This window comes from Urtica dioica, chromosome 4, assembly GCF_054948205.1.
Source record: "Urtica dioica subsp. dioica isolate 48M chromosome 4, U.dioica_male_clone48M_v1_H2, whole genome shotgun sequence".
Classification (NCBI taxonomy): Eukaryota; Viridiplantae; Streptophyta; class Magnoliopsida; order Rosales; family Urticaceae; genus Urtica; species Urtica dioica.
The window spans coordinates 3,274,334-3,292,995 of NC_142759.1; the positions used below are offsets into that span (position 1 = coordinate 3,274,334).

At 33.4% G+C, this 18,662-nt stretch overlaps 2 protein-coding genes across 2 annotated transcripts; one reads left to right on the forward strand and one right to left on the reverse strand.

Annotated features, from left to right (window-relative positions):
• Nucleotides 1-1,635: 1,635 nt before the first annotated feature.
• On the reverse strand, nucleotides 1,636-4,947 carry LOC149399336 (putative mannitol dehydrogenase). The gene is made up of 5 exons (XM_089611116.1): nucleotides 4,718-4,947; nucleotides 4,477-4,590; nucleotides 3,245-3,758; nucleotides 2,215-2,368; nucleotides 1,636-2,120 (listed from the first exon to the last, which is right to left on the reverse strand). The coding sequence occupies exons 1-5, from the start codon at nucleotides 4,813-4,815 to the stop codon at nucleotides 1,918-1,920; spliced, it is 1,083 nt and encodes a 360-aa protein (XP_089467242.1). The 5' UTR covers nucleotides 4,816-4,947; the 3' UTR covers nucleotides 1,636-1,917.
• A 9,127-nt stretch (nucleotides 4,948-14,074) lies between these two features.
• Nucleotides 14,075-15,943, forward strand: LOC149399337 (putative mannitol dehydrogenase). Its single transcript, XM_089611362.1, has 5 exons — nucleotides 14,075-14,288; nucleotides 14,379-14,492; nucleotides 14,702-15,215; nucleotides 15,312-15,465; nucleotides 15,558-15,943. The coding sequence occupies exons 1-5, from the start codon at nucleotides 14,188-14,190 to the stop codon at nucleotides 15,761-15,763; spliced, it is 1,089 nt and encodes a 362-aa protein (XP_089467488.1). The 5' UTR covers nucleotides 14,075-14,187; the 3' UTR covers nucleotides 15,764-15,943.
• Nucleotides 15,944-18,662: the final 2,719 nt, after the last annotated feature.

Genomic DNA, 18,662 nt, shown 5'->3' on the forward strand with positions numbered 1-18,662 from the left:
AAATCGGAATCCCAGACCGAACCGCCGCGGAGTACTATATTCCCGACCCATTGCCAACACTTGCAAACCCGTTATTCTACAACCAATCCAACAACAAGTAATTAATCCATTCAAACCCTAAATAATTTTTTTGCCTATTATTTAATTATGTACATAATTTCTTTACCACCAAAATATAGAATTACAAATTTAATTAATCCCTTTTCGTTCGTATTTAAATTTTGTAGGTTTAGGCAATATGGGTTGTGGGATCGTTACACCGACTTATATCCGAACGAAGACATCGTCTACACGATCGGCTCTAGCGACTACCGTCGTGACTGGTTCTATGCTCATGTCAACAGGTAAATTTCAATTAAATTAAAATTATTTTAATGATTTCAGCTCAATATCATCTTCTCTCATAATTATAATACATTTATCATAATTAATTTTTAAATATACAGAAAAACAGAGAACGGGACGTATAATTCAACCACATGGCAAGTCAGATTCAATTTGCAAAATGTGAGGGTTCGCGAGTCTTACACTCTGCAGATTGCTATAGCTTCAGCCACTGGCACTGATTTGCAGGTAAGTATTTATTATATATAATAACTTTACATTTCATTCCCATGCCTATAATTTTTTTTTTTTTTGCATCAAATATTTTATTTATTTATGCATTATGCCGTTGTAAATTTATTATTTAAAATTAATTACACTTCTAAGTTTGTTTTTCTTCTTTATAATCTTAACCCTCAAAAGTGATCAAATACTTAATAATTAATCACATTTTTTTTTTCATATCTCTATTTTCTCTAATGTTGCATAATTTATTAATTTACTAATGATTTTATGTGAATTAAAATTAGGTTCGCTTCAACAACCCTAACACGTACCGACCAATGTTCACGACGCATTTGATTGGTCGAGACAACTCGATAGCGAGGCACGGGATTCACGGGCTCTATTGGCTTTTTACCGTTAACGTCCCTGGAAATGTCCTCCGGCGAGGAAGTAACATTCTGTACCTCACTCAGTCTCGGAGCGTTGGACCTTTCGGAGGACTAATGTACGACTACATCAGATTCGAAGCACCTTCTCATCAATGACTATCTTTGCACTATAACTATACTTGGTTTAATTATATCAAATACATACTTCTAGGCATTATTATTTTTTGTTTAGTTTTTGCTTTAGGGAAATTCGTTATTACTTATAGTTATGGATCTATTAGGAGCTTTTTTTGTAAGTCTATTTCCAGTTCAAATATTAATTAAGGTAGTCATTTTATAATTTTATACCTTGATCGCATTAATTTATATTGTTGTTACAGCAATATATGTTTGATCTAACCATTCCCCCATATCGATTCGAGGATATATATTTTTTATTTTGCCAGCAGATCTCCAATTTTTTACCATTGGGTTATATACAATATGGGTATCACTTTCTTCAAAAAGAAATATATTATTCAGATCTACGAGAAAAATCTTTTAAAAAAAATGATCATGGATATAATTCATATGATAAAATATAGCTGTTTGATAGTGGTGTCTCTGACAAAATCCGTAATGGCACACCTGCATTTTCTATCCCTTGGGCCAAGACCACCAATTACATATTATTATCTCCAATAATAAATGCGATTATTTATGATATTCATAACTAGGACCATCGACAAGGCCACAAGATAAAATCAGACATACTTCTTATATGAAGTGACTAGAATAGATCAACCCCCTCAATATTGTAAAAAACATATATATTATATGCTTAATTAAGTTTGATTGTTTTACAGTGCATCGTGATACAATCCAAAAAGAAAGCCCCAAGAACTGAGCACCCAAAAAAAAAACCTTATTTGAATATTCCCATGCAGAATCAACACGCTAAACAGAGAATAATGCATATATATATATATATATATATATATTAGGTATTTTTCAAAGTGTTGGCAATGTCGATGACGAAGCGGTATCGAACATCTCCTCTCGAGAGTCGCTCCAAGGCTGTGTTTATGTAATCGATTCCGATGACTTCCACGTCAGCACTTATGCCGTGTTTCGCCGCGAAATCCAACATCTCTTGCGTCTCTTTCAGACCTCCGATACAACTCCCCACCACTATCTTCCTTCCTGCAGTATTTATATATTATGATTATTATTATTTGTTGCACATAAAATAAATGTACACGTACGGATTTTAATCAACTAGTTAAATATTACGCACCAAATATGAGGGGTAAAGCAGGAAGTTCGAGTGGCTTATCTGGAGCACCAACTAATATCAACTTCCCGTGAGACTTCAATAACCCAATCAATGGCAGAATTGAGTGCTTTGCTGACACCGTGTCTATGATACCATCCATACTACTCATCGCACCCTACATTTATTCACTGCTTATGATTCCACATACATATACGCTCATATTTTTATGAGGTCTTGTTTGATAATTAGCTCATAGTACGGATATAATATTCGAACATTGTAATTCAAAATTCAAAAAATGTGTCATTTAAAAATAGAGTATTTGAGTCGGTGTTTGGGAGTTCTTTGAAAATGATCTGTGGATTTATATCTATTTATAATGAAAATTAATTTGAGTGACTTTCGTACAATTTTTTTTAATAAAAAAAAAATGATTTCACGAGAGGGGGTTATAAGCTTATCGGTAATCATTGACCACGGTGGCAATAAAAATCAGAACTTATTAAAAAGTTGGTTTTTCCAAATTAAATTTTCGAAAAAACGCTTCAATTTTTTTTAATATAATTAAACGATTTAATAATAATAATAATTAAAAAAATAGAAAAATGACTGGATTATTTTTTCTAAATATTTCAAAGAAACAGAAATTCCACTTACATATACGCTCACATTTTTATTAGGTCTTGTTTGATAAGCTCATAGTACGAATGTAATATTCGAACATTATGATGCAAATGTGTCATTTTAATAAGATTATTTGAAATTCATCGAAAATTATTTCTGAATTATGTTAATGAACTTGAATGACAGTCGTACAATTTTTTTTTTTAATTAAAAAGGGGATTAGCTTATTGGTAAGCACTGAACTCAGTGGCAACAAAAATCAAAAGTGAAAAAAAAAAATTAATGGTTTTCAAAATCAAATGTAAGAAAAATGCTTTAATTCTTTAAATTACCATATACATTTATATGGCCAAGATATAAGTCCTAAATTTAAACGAGATAAAAAAAAAAAAAAAAAAAAAAAAGCGTAAATAAAATAATTAAGCACCTTGATTTGATCAGGGTCATTGCTGACTAGGAAAGTATCAGCACCAAGGCGGTTTAGAGCTTCCTCCTCCTTATCCGGACTAGTACTGATCACCGTCACTTTAACGCCGTGAGCCTTCGCAAACTTAACGGCGAGATGGCCCAATCCACCAAGCCCAACAACTCCTATATGGGCCGAAGCGTTACAAAGCCCAAAGTAAATTAACGGGCTGTAAACGGTAACGCCGGCGCACAATAGCGGAGCCGCGCCGTCAAGTGGGAGCTCGTCGGGGATTCGGACGATGAAGTGCTCGTCGGCGACCATGACGTCAGAGTAACCGCCGTAAGTGACGGTTCCGTCGGGGTTAGTGGTGGAGTACGTCAGGGTCATTTCGGGGCAGTAATTTTCGAGGTCGTTTTTGCAATTCTCGCACGTGCGGCACGAGCCGACTAGACACCCCACTCCCACTTTGTCGCCTATTTTCACTTTGTCCACTTTTGCCCCTACTTTTTTCACCACTCCCACGATCTCGTGTCTGTCGTTTTACTTTTACCCAAATCAAAAAATACGCTTTGGTACAAGATTTTTCTTTTATCTACGGATTTCTTACTTTGGATTTTTCTCTTACTAAAAATAGGTGAATATCATCATATTTAATATTTGTAATAACTATATATAAGATTTATAAAATATATAATAGCTTATATTAGATATATAATTCTTTTTATTTTCTTTTTGTATATTCGTGTGGATTAACCAATGCTTTCACAAGGGAGGAGATCCCATATAAATGAAGTCCCAAATTCCATGAAAGATAATATTGTGTTACTTTTATATCACTTGTGATTCCTATTGTGTGTGTGTGTATATATATATATATAAATACGGACATCTTTTTTGCCATTTAGCAGAAATTATAATCATTAGTAACAAAAAATGTAAATATAGATATTTTTAGACGGAAATATATTTTAAATAATATAGTTTACCTTAACAGAAATACATAAGCACACAATATGTAAATATTGTTCAAAATATTACAAATAAAAACAAAACAGTCGCACATAAAATATTTCAGATAGAAAACTGTCAAGAGAAAACAACAAGAGCCACGAATAGTAGAGAGGCCATGAATGCTAAGTACCAAAAATTAAACTCTGGATATGAAGGTTGGTGAGATTTAAGAAGTTAGTTAGAGATAACAAATATTATGCGTAAGTATATATGCAATGTATTAATGATAAAATACGTACCCAGGGACGAGAGGGAAAATGGAATTTCCCCAATCATTTTTAACCATATGAAGGTCAGTGTGGCAAACACCACAATACAACACTTTCAACATCACATCTTTCTCTCCTGGTTCTCTGCATTAATACACTTTCAACTAAATTAATACATTATTTAATTAATTAATTAACTACAACATATATATATATATATATATATATATATATATCATACATTATTAGAATAGAAGTACATATATATAACCTTCTTGAGAAATTAAAGGGAGAGAGGACACCAGAAGAATCCCTAGCTGCCCATCCCAAAGCCTTGTTTGGGTGCTCGTCTTCGCAACATTTTCCCATTTTTTTTTTATGTAATTATTTTCAACGGTACCAATTAGTTTATATAGATGAAATGTAGTGCTTATATCTCTGGGTGAGAGACGAGAGAATTTATATATGGTTGAGAGAGAAGAAGAAGAAGAAGAAGAAAGAATTTATCATTTATTGGCTGTGCAAATATATCTCCAATTTATAAATGTGCGGTTGCGGTTGCACTTGCACGTGATGAATGGAAAATTTTGGGTGGTTGGAAACTCTGAATATATAATAAAAAAAACCTGGAAAATACCAAAGAATTTAGAAGAATGGGTTATATGTATTATTTTATTAAACGGATTCACTTAATAGATGACCAAGATTCTATAGTGTAATTGATTCACTAGAATTTTCTTCTAGATAATTATATATGGGCTTTAAACAACAAAATTCTTTCAATCAGCACACATATATAATTATTTCTGCATAATTTAGTACAATATTATATTATTTAATAATATATATGTATGGTATTAACATAAAATTTATAATATTGTAGTACAACATAAATTTCATTTTCGATGACTTGCCTGACTGTCGCCGCTGTGTGCATGGTCGGAGTTGTGTAGGTTTAGGAGGATCCAATATCCCCTCGACTTTTGAAAATTGTAATATTTACTCTATATATTATAAAAAAAAAATATAATTTTAGCTCAAATTTATATATTTTTTTTAATTTTCCCTTTTCATTTTTTATTATTATCAGATTTGCCCCCTTTCAATGGAATTCCTAACTCCGTCAGTGACTGTGTGACATAGCATCCCTTCCAGATGAGAATGTGTCATGGCAACACTATATTAGCATAAACTTTTTAGACCAACGCCAACCGAACTCTATTTGACTGATTTGGTGTACTGATTGACTCCAGCCGTACGCCAAAAATAACACTAAAATAGCGCATAAGTAACTTTTATTTTTTTGTTGCGCTATATATGGCGCTGACTGTTCATTACGCCAAAAATACTTTCTACTTGTTATTTAGTCCTTGTAAAATGTATTATTTACTCAATTGTCATTATTTTATAAAATTATTTCATATTTATCTCAAAAATTATTTTTATGTATTAAATATTTTAAAAGACCACAATATTTTAAAATACAACATTGACATTTGGAGTTTGGGAAAAACTAAAATGACATTAATATTAATACCGAAACGAAATAACATTACAACGACATCGAAATGAAAAACTAAAAAAAACACAATACAACAAAATAAAATTACAATACATAAACTAATACTCAGGGAGATTAGCGTCGGATCCTCCAAGACCGGTGAAATATTGCGAATATGAATCGGAATTAGGAAATGGTGTTTGAGATTGTTGTTGTTCGGCTCTCTTTTGTAAAACTTTGGCTTGTTCAGCTTCCCAAAATGCACGAACCTGAAGATCTGATATTTTATTTAAATTCATTTTCATTATTTTATTTTCTTCTCTGATTGTTTTCAAATTATTAGCCCTATCTATACTTTCTAAGAGGCGTTCCCTCATATCACCCGACTTCTTCATCTGCTCAAGAAGTAGTTTATTTCCTTCATCAAGCTTGCTGATGGAGGAAGCTACTTTGTCATCCATTTTCATTTTTAGTTTAGCTTTTTTCACTCCAATCGGTCGCTCAGAAGGAGATGGTTGTCTAACCGACTCAGGAGTTTGTTGTTCGGACTCCGAAAAAGAACACGAACCTCGAGATGTTTGTCTCGCACTTGAGGCTCCGTCTTGAAATTTTTCAAAATTCTTGATGATGTTCCACACATGATCAAACTTCCAACCTTTCTTGAATTTTTCATCATCTGCAAGCAACACTTTAGCTTGATCCATCTGCAAGTCGATATATAACCAATTACAATAACATAATATTAAAAAAAAAAGATAAAAATAGTTAAAATACTCACAATATCTTTAGTTGAAGCACCGCTCGGGTGTCTATTCTCAATTTGCCGAATGCATGCATGCATTTTCCTTGTTGCTTTCTCAATTACTTGGATTCGGGACTGAATTGATCTCAATAGCAAGAATCTTGTAGAAAAGACGTAGAACGTGCTTTTGGAGTTCTCCAAGAACGGTTTGCAATTGTGGCGGGACCGTCAAGATTTTGGAGAAAAGATGTCTTAAAAGATATAATGACTACATGCATAATAATGCATAACATGATAATGGAAGATGATCGTGATCTCAACGTGCCCATTGAAGTTAACATAGAAACGCCACCATTGGGGGTTGAATTAGCGGAGAATGATGATACACGATTTCATGAGTTTTTCAGTCGCTACAGACAAATAAGAGACAAAGATGCACATATCACGCTCCGAAATGCATTGATCGACCATTTGTGGGAGAGATATTCTAATTCAGATGTGTAATTGTACTTTTTTTATATTTTATTTTATGTTATTTGTTTTGTATTGTATTGTATTTTGTGTTTAATAAATATTAAGTTTACTTTGTGTTAATTTGTATTTTCAATAATTTTATGGAGTAATACTTCATTATTAAATAATGAATAAGTGGTATAATTAAAATATATTAAATAAATATAAGGGTATAGAAATAAATAAGAGAAAGTTGAATATAAAATTAATATTTCAATTTGGTGTAAAAAATAGAGTTCGGTTGGAGATGAGGTAATATTTGATGTGACATGTACTGTAAAATAGAGTAGAAAATGATGTTATCGGATGGAGTTGGTCTTAGAGAGTATAAATATTCTATTTTCTAGTATCTGTAGGTTGCAATGAAGCATATATTGTATATAGTTTACTGTAAACTTTCTTCTTTCTTGATGTTCTACTTCATTATTTTATTGTACAATTTTCGTCATTTAATGTAAGATTTATTTTTATATTAGTTTACTCGTGAAAACACTGTCGATTCAAAGTATTTGAATAATTACTCCACTAATTCTTATTCTCTCATCTCGTATCCTAGAACTCTAGGGTTTCAAAGAAAAACACAGTCGCCGCCACTCTTCCTCTGGGGGTTGAGACATAAATAATGAAACGTCATCGGTATGAGAGAGACCCATCGAAGCTTGACAGATGAAAGGCGGCGGGAGTTTGGCGAGGAGTCGTCGATCGCAGATCCTCGGTGGCGATGCCATGGCCGGCGGCGCCCATGCTTCGTGGTTTGTTGGCGTTCATGGTGTGGCGCTGCTCGTCGGCGGTTGTGTGGATTTGCACATCGCAGATGAGACCGAGGTTCTTCTTGTTGACAACGGCGGTGCATCGTTTCACGCTGGGGATGGTGGAGCGTTGTTGCACGCTGGCGACGGAGGAGCGGCATGTCTCCCTGGAGTCGGTGCGGCGATAATCCTCGGTGACGGAGCTGTGGCGTGTCTCCCCGGAGTCGGTGCGGCGACAATCCTCAGTGACGGAGCTGTGGCGTGCCTCCCCGGAGCCGGTGACTGTGCGGCGCGGTTCCTCGACGACGACTTCTGTGCGGCGAAGGTTCTCGTCGAAGGGGGCAAAGCAGCATGGCTCATCGGCTACAACGCCGTGGTGTGGCTCCTCGGCAACGGGGTTTCTGCGGCGTGGTCCCGACGATGCAGTGGCGTGGCTCCTCGGCAACGGGGACGATAAAGTGAGACTCTTCGGTGTAGGCTTTCGATCTCTGGTGGCGGGTTTAAATTTTATTCTGGTTTTTTTCGCTTTAAAAGTATTTGAGATTCGTTTATTTTATTACAACGTTTTGTTTGGTTTGGTTTGTTTTGGAGGCGGATTAGCCGTCGTCCACTATCCCGTTGTGGATTTTCTGTTAGATTTTGATCTATGCAGGCTGAAGAGGCATCTTCTTCGTGGTCATCGGACCGAGGTTGAGTGGATCTTTCCATCAACAACCATTGGTTTTTTTGAAAGAGCTTTATGTGCGCTCGATTCATATTGTGCTCGTCGATCTTCCTCTTGTCGGAAGCATGCACAAATCGTACGATCATCGGAACTTAGTGTTAGTTTCACTTCGACTTAGGTTTGATGTGTTACATGTACTAAGGTGTTATTCTCCTGTATTGATGAGTTTTGTTACCCAATTTTATTGGAAACTCCGTGAAATTTCAAAAAAAAAATTGAATAATTAATTTATAATTTAAATAACAATGATTAATATTGATTAATATATACTTTGAATTAAAAAAAATAATTTTAAATGACTTTTTTAATTAAATGGTTTAATATATAGTGGTGGTTAAATATCAACCACCATCTAAATTTTGACTGCCACTAAAAATTATATAATTTTAGTAGCACTCACTAGTGCCCAGATAGAGTTTTAGTCCCCAACTGTTGAGACAATTTATTTAATAGGCCAATTAATACTAGATTATTCACATCACATTAATATATATATATATATATATATATATATATATATATATATCTCTATCTTTACTATTTTCTCTACTTGGAATATAAATATGTGTATGTACTATTTATCTTTATTAAAATCTCTAGCCATCTGTTATCTTTTTTCTTTATATATATATAATTATATATTTATGAGATTAGATTTGATTTCAATGGAACATGATCACTTACTATTTCATTTTAAATCAGTTGACTATTTTATTATAAATTAATTTTAATAAAAGAGCCTTTTTTTTGTAAGAAATGCCACACATATAAATCTTAGCCCTCCCTCAGCAAAATTCTTAGCATCGTCCCTGCTCACATAGGTAGCACTTTTAAGCGCTGTCTTTTATATATATATATATATATATATATATATATATATATAATATATTAGCTTAAAATACTACCACCAAAGAGCATTTGTCTAGTAATGCAAGTCTACTAATTAATGTTAACGACCATGTTTAAATTTATTTTTTGATAGTGCAAGTTTAGGTTAGATTTTTTGTTTTTATATCAAAAGGATAATCATAACTGAAATAGTTTTTTTTTTTAAATAGCTAATTAGCTTCAATAAATTTTTTGTCCATATACACACTAGTACAATTGATAGCATCAGGTGCGACAAAAGTCGCACCTGAAAGCATAAATGTCGCACCTGAAAGTATCATCAGGTGCGACTTTAGATGCGACAAAGTCGCATCTGAAAGTGCGCACCTGATGATATTAGGTGCGACTAGTCGCACCTGAAAGTCATTACTATCAGGTGCGACATTTTAGGTGCGACAAGTCGCACCAAACGTCGCACCTAAATATCCCTCAAAATAAGAAATTAAAGCGTGAATTATAGTATCAGATGCGACTAGTCGCATCTGATACTTTCGCGGGAAGAGTATCAGATGCGACTAGTCGCATCTGATAGTAATTCCCCGCGAAATATTTGGCGGGTGTTAGTACAATCCGATGCGACTAGTCGCATCCGATACTCTTCCCGCGAAAGTATCCGATGCGACTAGTCGCATCCGATTGTCTGTAGTTATTTTTTTTAAAATGCTGATTCTATTAGAATAAGCCATTTAAATATATAAAAATTAAAATTTAAAAAATTAATTAAATAATTTTTTTTGTTATATTAAATAAATAATTTGAATAATATTAATTAGAATAAGTATATAAATAATAATATTAAATTCATAAAATTTGATAATTTACATTCAATAAATTAAAAAAATTACAATTTATTCTTTTTGTTTCCCTTTTTCATTCGAAGTCTGCCAATTCTGGAATGCACGGCCTCCTCTTCCGCCAGATCTTGCTCGTGCGCCTTGGCGGCCTGATGCGCTGCCGCTCGAACGATGTCGCTGAAATTCTACCGAACCTGGCACATCAGAACCACTAGCTTTCATATCAAAAATCTGATTACGAAAGAAAGCATTGATTAGCACTTGTGCGTTTATCAAAAAATTGCATTGATATTGTGTTATTACCTTCTTCTCAAACCAAATTTTGAACCTCTTTCTATGCTCCGTTTATCTAAATAATTACTTACTAACATATCTATTTAATTAACTAACATTTACATACTAATTAACTAACTAACTAACATTTTATATCAACTAACCTAATTAACTAAACTAACAACACAAACAATTTTTTTTTTAAAAAAGGCTAGACTTACTTGGACAGCTCGGGACAACAGGGGACGGCTCGGTGAAACGGCGGAGGAGGGATCGAGGCAGCGACGGTTCGGTGCAGCGGGGAGAGAGACTCGTCGAGGATAGGGACTCGTCGAAACAGCAGGGACGCGCGAGGCAGCTCGGGACAGCAACTTGACGAGGCTGAGCACGGGACAACGCATCAGTTCAGTCAAAGGGAAAATAAGAGAGAGAGAGAGAGAGAGGCAGTGAGAGATAGCTTACCGGGATTGCAGTGACACCGAGGCTGAGCACGCGTCGAGGCAGCGGGGCTCTCGGGGCAGAGACGCCGAGGCTGTCGAGGTCGGAGAGAGTGAGAGGTGAGGCAGAGAGAGAGCCGGGGAGTGAGAGGTCGGAGAGAGTGAGACTGAGGCAAAGAGAGAGCCGGAGAGAGTGAGGCAGAGAGAGAGCCGGAGAGAGAGAGTGAGGCAGAGAGAGTGAGGCAGAGAGAGAGCCGGAGAGAGAGAGTGAGGCAGAGAGAGAGCCGGAGAGTGGTGGCGCACGCGGCTTGGCGGAGGAGCTGCTGGCCGCCGATCGAAGCTCGGCTTGACGGAGGAGCTGCTGCCGGCGGAGCGTGGCTGGTGTCGCAGATGAGGCAGAGAGAGAGAGACGCGGCGGAGGTGGTGGAAAGGGCGGAGCGCGGCCGAGGTCAGAGAGAGAGAGAGGGTTTTTTTTTTTTAAGTGCAGGGCTTTTTTTTTTGAAGTTCAGAGAGTTTGAGCGGCTGGAGAAGAAGGACCGCGACCTGGGTTTTTAAACAAAACCCTAATAATCAGGTGCGACAGAATCGCACCTGATTATTATAATCAGGTGCGACTAGTCGCACCTGATAACTCATCAGGTGCGACTAGTCGCACCTGATTATAATAATAATAAAAAAAAAATTTCATTCGCCACGTCAGATTAATGAAATAAAAGAGGGGGATTTGAGGCCCGCCTAAAATTTAAAACTATCTGATGCGACACAGTCGCACCTGAAAATTTCATCATATTTTCAGGTGCGACTAGTCGCATCGGATTGTCAAAATCAAAAGACAATTTGAGCGAATTTTTTCGGCTTCTGATTGACTATCAGATGCGACTAGTCGCATCTAAAAGTTATTTAGATGCGACTTTTAGATGCGACTAGTCGCATCTGATAGTCTTGCGCATCAGAAAATCAATTTTGTAGTAGTGACATATTTTGAAGACTAATTTTCTTCTTTGTCAATAGACCGTAATTGTAAAGATCTTTATATCAACTACCAATACCAAAGCTATTTTGAAAGAGCCTTAAAAGAATTCGAATATTAATATGTACTTTATCTTCAACATATGCATAGATTGGGTAACACATCCATACTTAAGATTAGATTTGAGCCTATACCTAAACTTTCGTTGTATCTTTAAAATTTTTGTAGGATGTTTTTCATCCACCATCTGTATTTGTGAGTAATGCATCTATTTTCCAAAAATGAAAAAAAAAAAAAAAATATATATATATATATATATACATCTCTGATTCGGGGACGTAGAAATTGTGGGTGTAAGATTCGACCTCCTAATTGAAAGTATTTAATTGTGAGTTATGTATTATTTTATTAACAGAAAATTAAAAAATAGTTAATTTAAACGTTTTACATTACTAAATAGTAAAGTTTGATAAATCTTAGATAAATAGTCATAAATAATTACGTGGCCTAATATATGGAGGTAGTTATTTATCTAAGATTTACGTCTGTAAATACATGAAAATGATTGTTTACTTATAATTTACTAAACGTTGGTTATTTAGCAATATCAAATGTTTAAATTAATTATTTTCCTAACATACCCATTTATTAATTATTAAGCGGATTCACTTAATAGATGACCAAGATTCAATAGTGTAATTGATTCACTAGATTTTTCTTCTAGATAATTCTATGTAATAGTCTACGAAAATTTAGAGAGAAGATTTTCTGGACAAGTTTTTAGACATTAGGCTTCTTAATCTGGACTCTTCAATTAACAACAAAATTCTTTCAATCAGCACACATACATAATTATTTCTGCATAATTTAGTACAATATTATATTATTTAATAATATATATGTATGGTATTAACATAAAATTTATAATATTGTAGTATAACATAAATTTCATTTACACTGTGAGTCGATGACTTACCTGACTGTCACCGCTGTGTGCATGGTCGGAGCTGTGTAAGTTTAGGAGGATCCAATATCCCGTCAACTTTTGAAAATTGTAATATTTACTCTATATATTATAAAAATTTATAATTTTATCCCAAATATAAATAAATACAATATACGAATATATTATATATAGTTTTGTGATCGTTGATAACCGAATTCAAACCTAACGAAATATCTCCTTTGACTTTGCCAATGAACATTGAAAAGGCAAAAGATGACATGTCTAGTGAGCAAATAAGAGGAGTGACGTAGACAATGAGCAATACAAATTTAAAAGAAGAAGGTGACATAGTTGCTGAGCAAAATTAAGTTAGCAATATGCTTTTTCATTATTTTTTAGGGAAAATATCCAGAGTATCCATCGTGTTTAATCGAAATGCTAGATATATCTCCTCTATTTCTATAAATATCATACATATCTCTTCAGTTTAATATAAATGACATATACCTCTCCTAAAAAAATGTTATATTACAAATATCACAATTTTCGTTTATTTTTACAAAAAATATCCTTAATGAAATAGTTTTTTTATTTTCTATTCTATATACAAAACAAAAAATTTAAAAAAATTCTTTATAAAAAGTTAAGGATTTTTTTTATAAAGAGATATTTTGATTTTTTTTAATAAAATAGTAAATAAATATTTATTCTATTCAAGGTATTTTGAGGAGTTCAATTTTTTTTTTTTTTTACAAAATAAACGGAAATGGTGATATTTGTAATATAACATTTTTTTAGGGGATGCATATGTCATTTATATTAAACTGAAGGGATATGTCTGATATTTCTAGAAATAGAGGGGATAAATCTCGCATTTCGATTAAACACGTGTGATACTCTTGATATTTTCCCTATTTTTTACGCCCATTATTTGGTTTTCCAGATATTATTCAAAATTTATTTAATAAAAGTGACCCACCCAGTTATGCACTCACAACTTAATTAATATATCTTTGTATCGTGTACTACTTTTTCTAGTCATTTTGTCTTCAGTTTCTTTTCCTCCAAGCTAGCTTATAATTGATTTGATAGTGTATATATACAGATTGGAACCAACAAAGTATACCACAGCATATCAAACAACTTATTAGTACTCTTCATCTGAACTCTCTCTCTCTCAGTCTCCTCTTTCGCTAAAATAAAAATGTCTAAATTAGGTCACGAATTAGCAGAAGAACACAATGCCAAAGGATTTGCTGCTATAGATTCCTCGGGCATTCTATCTCCGTTTAACTTCACTAGAAGGTATTTATCATAATGTATCTAATATCTATGTATATTTTTATATGCATTTATTTTAGGCCTAAATTGTTGTAATTGATTTTGACGGAGCAGGGAAAACGGCGAGAACGATATAACGATAAAGATACTATTTTGTGGCATTTGCCACTCTGACCTTCACTTTGCCAAAGACGAATTCGGCTTGACCATCTATCCATTCGTTCCTGGGTAACTAAATATATAATTATCTTTACTACTATTTTCATTAAGGACAAATTTACCTTAGTTCCATAACGTGAACCAACGCTAATGAATTATAAAAAAAATTGATAAAAGAAAAAGGTGGTTTTAAATCAAAAGTTTGTGCACACTAAACCTTTGTGAAACAAGTCAAAGTAATATTGTTTCATAACAGTCATGTTTTAATTTATTTACAGGCATGAGATTGTTGGAGAAGTGACAAAAGTGGGTGAAAATGCAACAAAATTCAAAGTTGGAGACATTGCAGGGATTGGTTGCATGGTTGGCTCATGTGGGACGTGTGAGAATTGCAATCAAGAAATGGAAAATTATTGCCCAAAGATGATTTGGACGTATAACAAACACTACCTTGATGGCTCTCGAACATTCGGTGGTTATTCCGACAATTACGTTGTAGACCAACAATTCGCCATCAAAATCCCTTCGGCCCTTCCTTTGCACGGCGTTGCACCGTTACTGTGCGCTGGGATCACTGTTTACAGCCCAATAAAGTACTTTGGGCTTTCTGGGCCCAATAAGCACCTCGGCGTTGTTGGGCTTGGTGGGCTTGGACACATGGCAGTCAAATTCGGAAAAGCTCTTGGCGCCAAAGTTACCGTTATAAGCACCTCTCCCGGGAAGAAGAAGGAAGCTTTGGAGCGTCTTGGTGCCGATGAGTTTTTGATTAGCCATGACCAAGATCAATTAGAGGTATTTTTTTTTTTTTTTTATGAGTTTCGTGTTTTTTTTTTTCTTTATGTCGTTAGTTTATTAACTAATTAGTATATTTTTGGAGTATAATTTTAGGGTTTTATGGGCACTATGGATGGTATCATTGACACTGTTTCAAGCTCTCATCCTCTTTTACCTTTAATTGGCCTCTTGAAGACCAATGGAAAATTAATTTTGGTTGGTGTATCAACAGAGCCCCCAGAGCTCCCAGTAATCCCTTTGATCATGGGTAAGAATTCATAATTATTGTTATCATGATTTTTTTTTTCTTCTTGTATTATATGTTTTATGTCACAAATGTACGAATAATTTTTTTTATAGGAAGGAAACTTATTGCCGGAAGCGCAATCGGTTCACTGAAAGAAACGCAAGAGATGATCGATTTCGCAGCGAAGCATAACATCACCGCTGACGTGGAGGTTATTCCGATGAATTATGTGAACACTGCTTACGAACGCTTAGCCAAAGGCGATGTAAAGTACCGTTTTGTCATCGACATTGCAAACACCTTAAGTTCTCCCCTTTGAAAAGATTATGTAATGATAATGAATTGGTTTACGTGCTTTTGAAGACATATCCAAGTTATTTTGTCGAGCCTGTATATTTTCCATATGTAATAGAGTCAGTATAAGTTTGGTATCTTGCAAATTGTAATACTTAGCTTGATTTAGAAGCATATTTAAGTTTATGGGTGGCAATTTGTATGTTTCAAAAATAAATTATTGATTTTGCATATGCATAATGTTTATTGTTTATCATGATTACGCTTACATTATTATTTTTTGCATCTGCATAAAATTTATTGTTTATTTTTTTTAACTTTAATAAAATAAACTTGGACTTCATTCTCTTACCTAATGGCTATTGAACTAATCCCCTTAAGGGCTATCGTATAGCTAATCTAGAATATGGTTATGGATTCAAATTCATTTTAACTGAAGTATTTATTCTTTCAATATTGTTTTGCTTGATTCAATTCCACTCTTAATACTTGTATGAGATTCGCGACCTCGTTCATGATTTTGAATTCAACTTTATGCTTGAGAGAGAATTTGATTATTAGTGTGCACGAAATGATTTACCATGATTTATTCATAGGCTAGAGATAGAAAGGTTGTTACGAGTCGTTTATACGTTATTGTTTCAATCACTACTACAAATACTGTTTTCCGGTGCGGAAGACATTCGGGTGCTACTTTTCGCACCCAAAATTCTTTCAATCAGCACACATATATAATTATTTCTGCATAATTTAGTACAATATTATATTATTTAATAATATATATGTATGGTATTAGCATAAAATTTATAATATTGTAGTATAACATAAATTTCATTTTCATCGTGAGTCGATGACTTGCCTGCCTGTCGCTGCTGTGTGCATGGTCGGAGTTGTGTAGGTTTAGGAGGATCCAATATCCCCTCAACTTTTGAAAATTGTAATATTTACTCTATATTATAAAAATTTATAATTTTAGTCTAAATTTATATTTTTTTTTCTTCTTTCTTGATGTACAAATTTTTTTATTATCAAATTTGTCACCCTTCAATTGAATTTCTAACTCCGTCAGTGACTGTGTGACATAGCATCCATTCCAGATGAGAATGTTTCATGGCAACACTATATTAGCATAAACTTTTTAGAGAGTATAAATATTCTATTTTCTAGTATCTATTAATTAAAGGTTGCAATGAAGCATATATTGTATATAGTTTACTGTAACTTTCTTCTTTCTCGATGTTCTACTTCTTTCTTGATGTTCTTCTTTCTTGATGTACAAATTTTTTTATTATCAAATTTGTCACCCTTCAATCGAATTCCTAACTCCGTCAGTGACTGTGTGACATAGCATCCCTTCCAGATGAGAATGTTTCACGGCAACACTATATTAGCATAAACTTTTTAGAGAGTATAAATATTCTATTTTCTAGTATCTATTAATTAAAGGTTGCAATGAAGCATATATTGTATATAGTTTACTGTAAACTTTCTTCTTTCTTGATGTTCTACTTCATTATTTTATGGGAAAATATCACATTTATACCCTGTGTTTTAGTGAAATGTCGAGTTTAACCATCGGTTTTCAAAAATGTCGAGTTCATACCATCTGTTTAACTAAAATGACGAAATTATACCCTGAAATGAATAACAGCGTCACAAATCTACATTTCATTGATATTAACTCTTATATAAGAAAAACCAAATCAAATCTAAATCAGTGCCCTAACTTCCAAATTCTCAATTTTGAAATAAAAATAGCCTTAAATTGAAATTAAATAATAAAACTCATACCTCCTAAGAAATGACTTCATTCCGTGTTCGAATTGTAACTCTAAATTCTGGATTCTCTGTTCGAATATGCGATTTTGATGACTATCAACTATCGATGTTTACCCATTTGCCTCTTTCTGTGTTCTTCATGATTAAGATACTGTTGTTTATTTTTTAGTTTTTAAATAAATTACATATATGGCGCGAATGAATAAAGATAATTGGTGTTTATATATACATATTATAGTCAACGTCAATGAAAAGTCAATAAAAAGAATATTCGTGACACTGTTGTCTATTTCAGGGTATAATTTCGTCATTTTAGTTAAACATGGAGTATAATTTCGTCATTTTAGTTAAACAGAGGGTATGAACTCGACATTTTTGAAAACCGAGGGTTAAACTCGACATTTCACTAAAACACAGGGTATAAATGTGTTATTTTCCCTTATTTTATTGTACAATTTTCGTCATTTAATGTAAGATTTATTTTTATATTGGATTACTCGTGAAAACACTGTAGATTAATAATTAATTTATAATTTAAATAAAATTGATTAATATTAATTTATATACTTTAAATTTTTTAAAAAACTTAATTTTAAATAATTTTTTAATTAAATGGTTTAATATATAGTGGCGGTTAAATATCAACCGCCATCTAAATTTTGACTGCTACTAAAAATTATATAATTTTAGCAGCACTCACTAGTGACCAGGGAGAGCTTTAGCCCCCAACTGTTGAGACAATTTATTTAATAGGCCAATTAATACTAGATTATTCACATAACATTAATATATATATCTTAACTATTTTCTCTACTTGTGATATAAATATGTGTATGTACTATTTATCTTTATTAAAATCTCTTACCATATGTTATCTTTTTTATCTTTCTATATATATATATATTATGAGATTAGATTTGATTTCAATGGAACATCTCACTTACTATTTCATTTTAAATCAGTTTACTATTTTATTATTAATAATTTAATTTTAATAAAAGAGCTTTTTTTGTAAGAAATGCCACACATATAAATCTTAGCCCTCCCTCAGCAAAATTCTTAGCTTCGTCCCTGCTCACATAGGTAGCACTTTTAAGCACTGTCTTTTATATATATTAGCTTAAAAAACAGCCACCAAAGAGCAT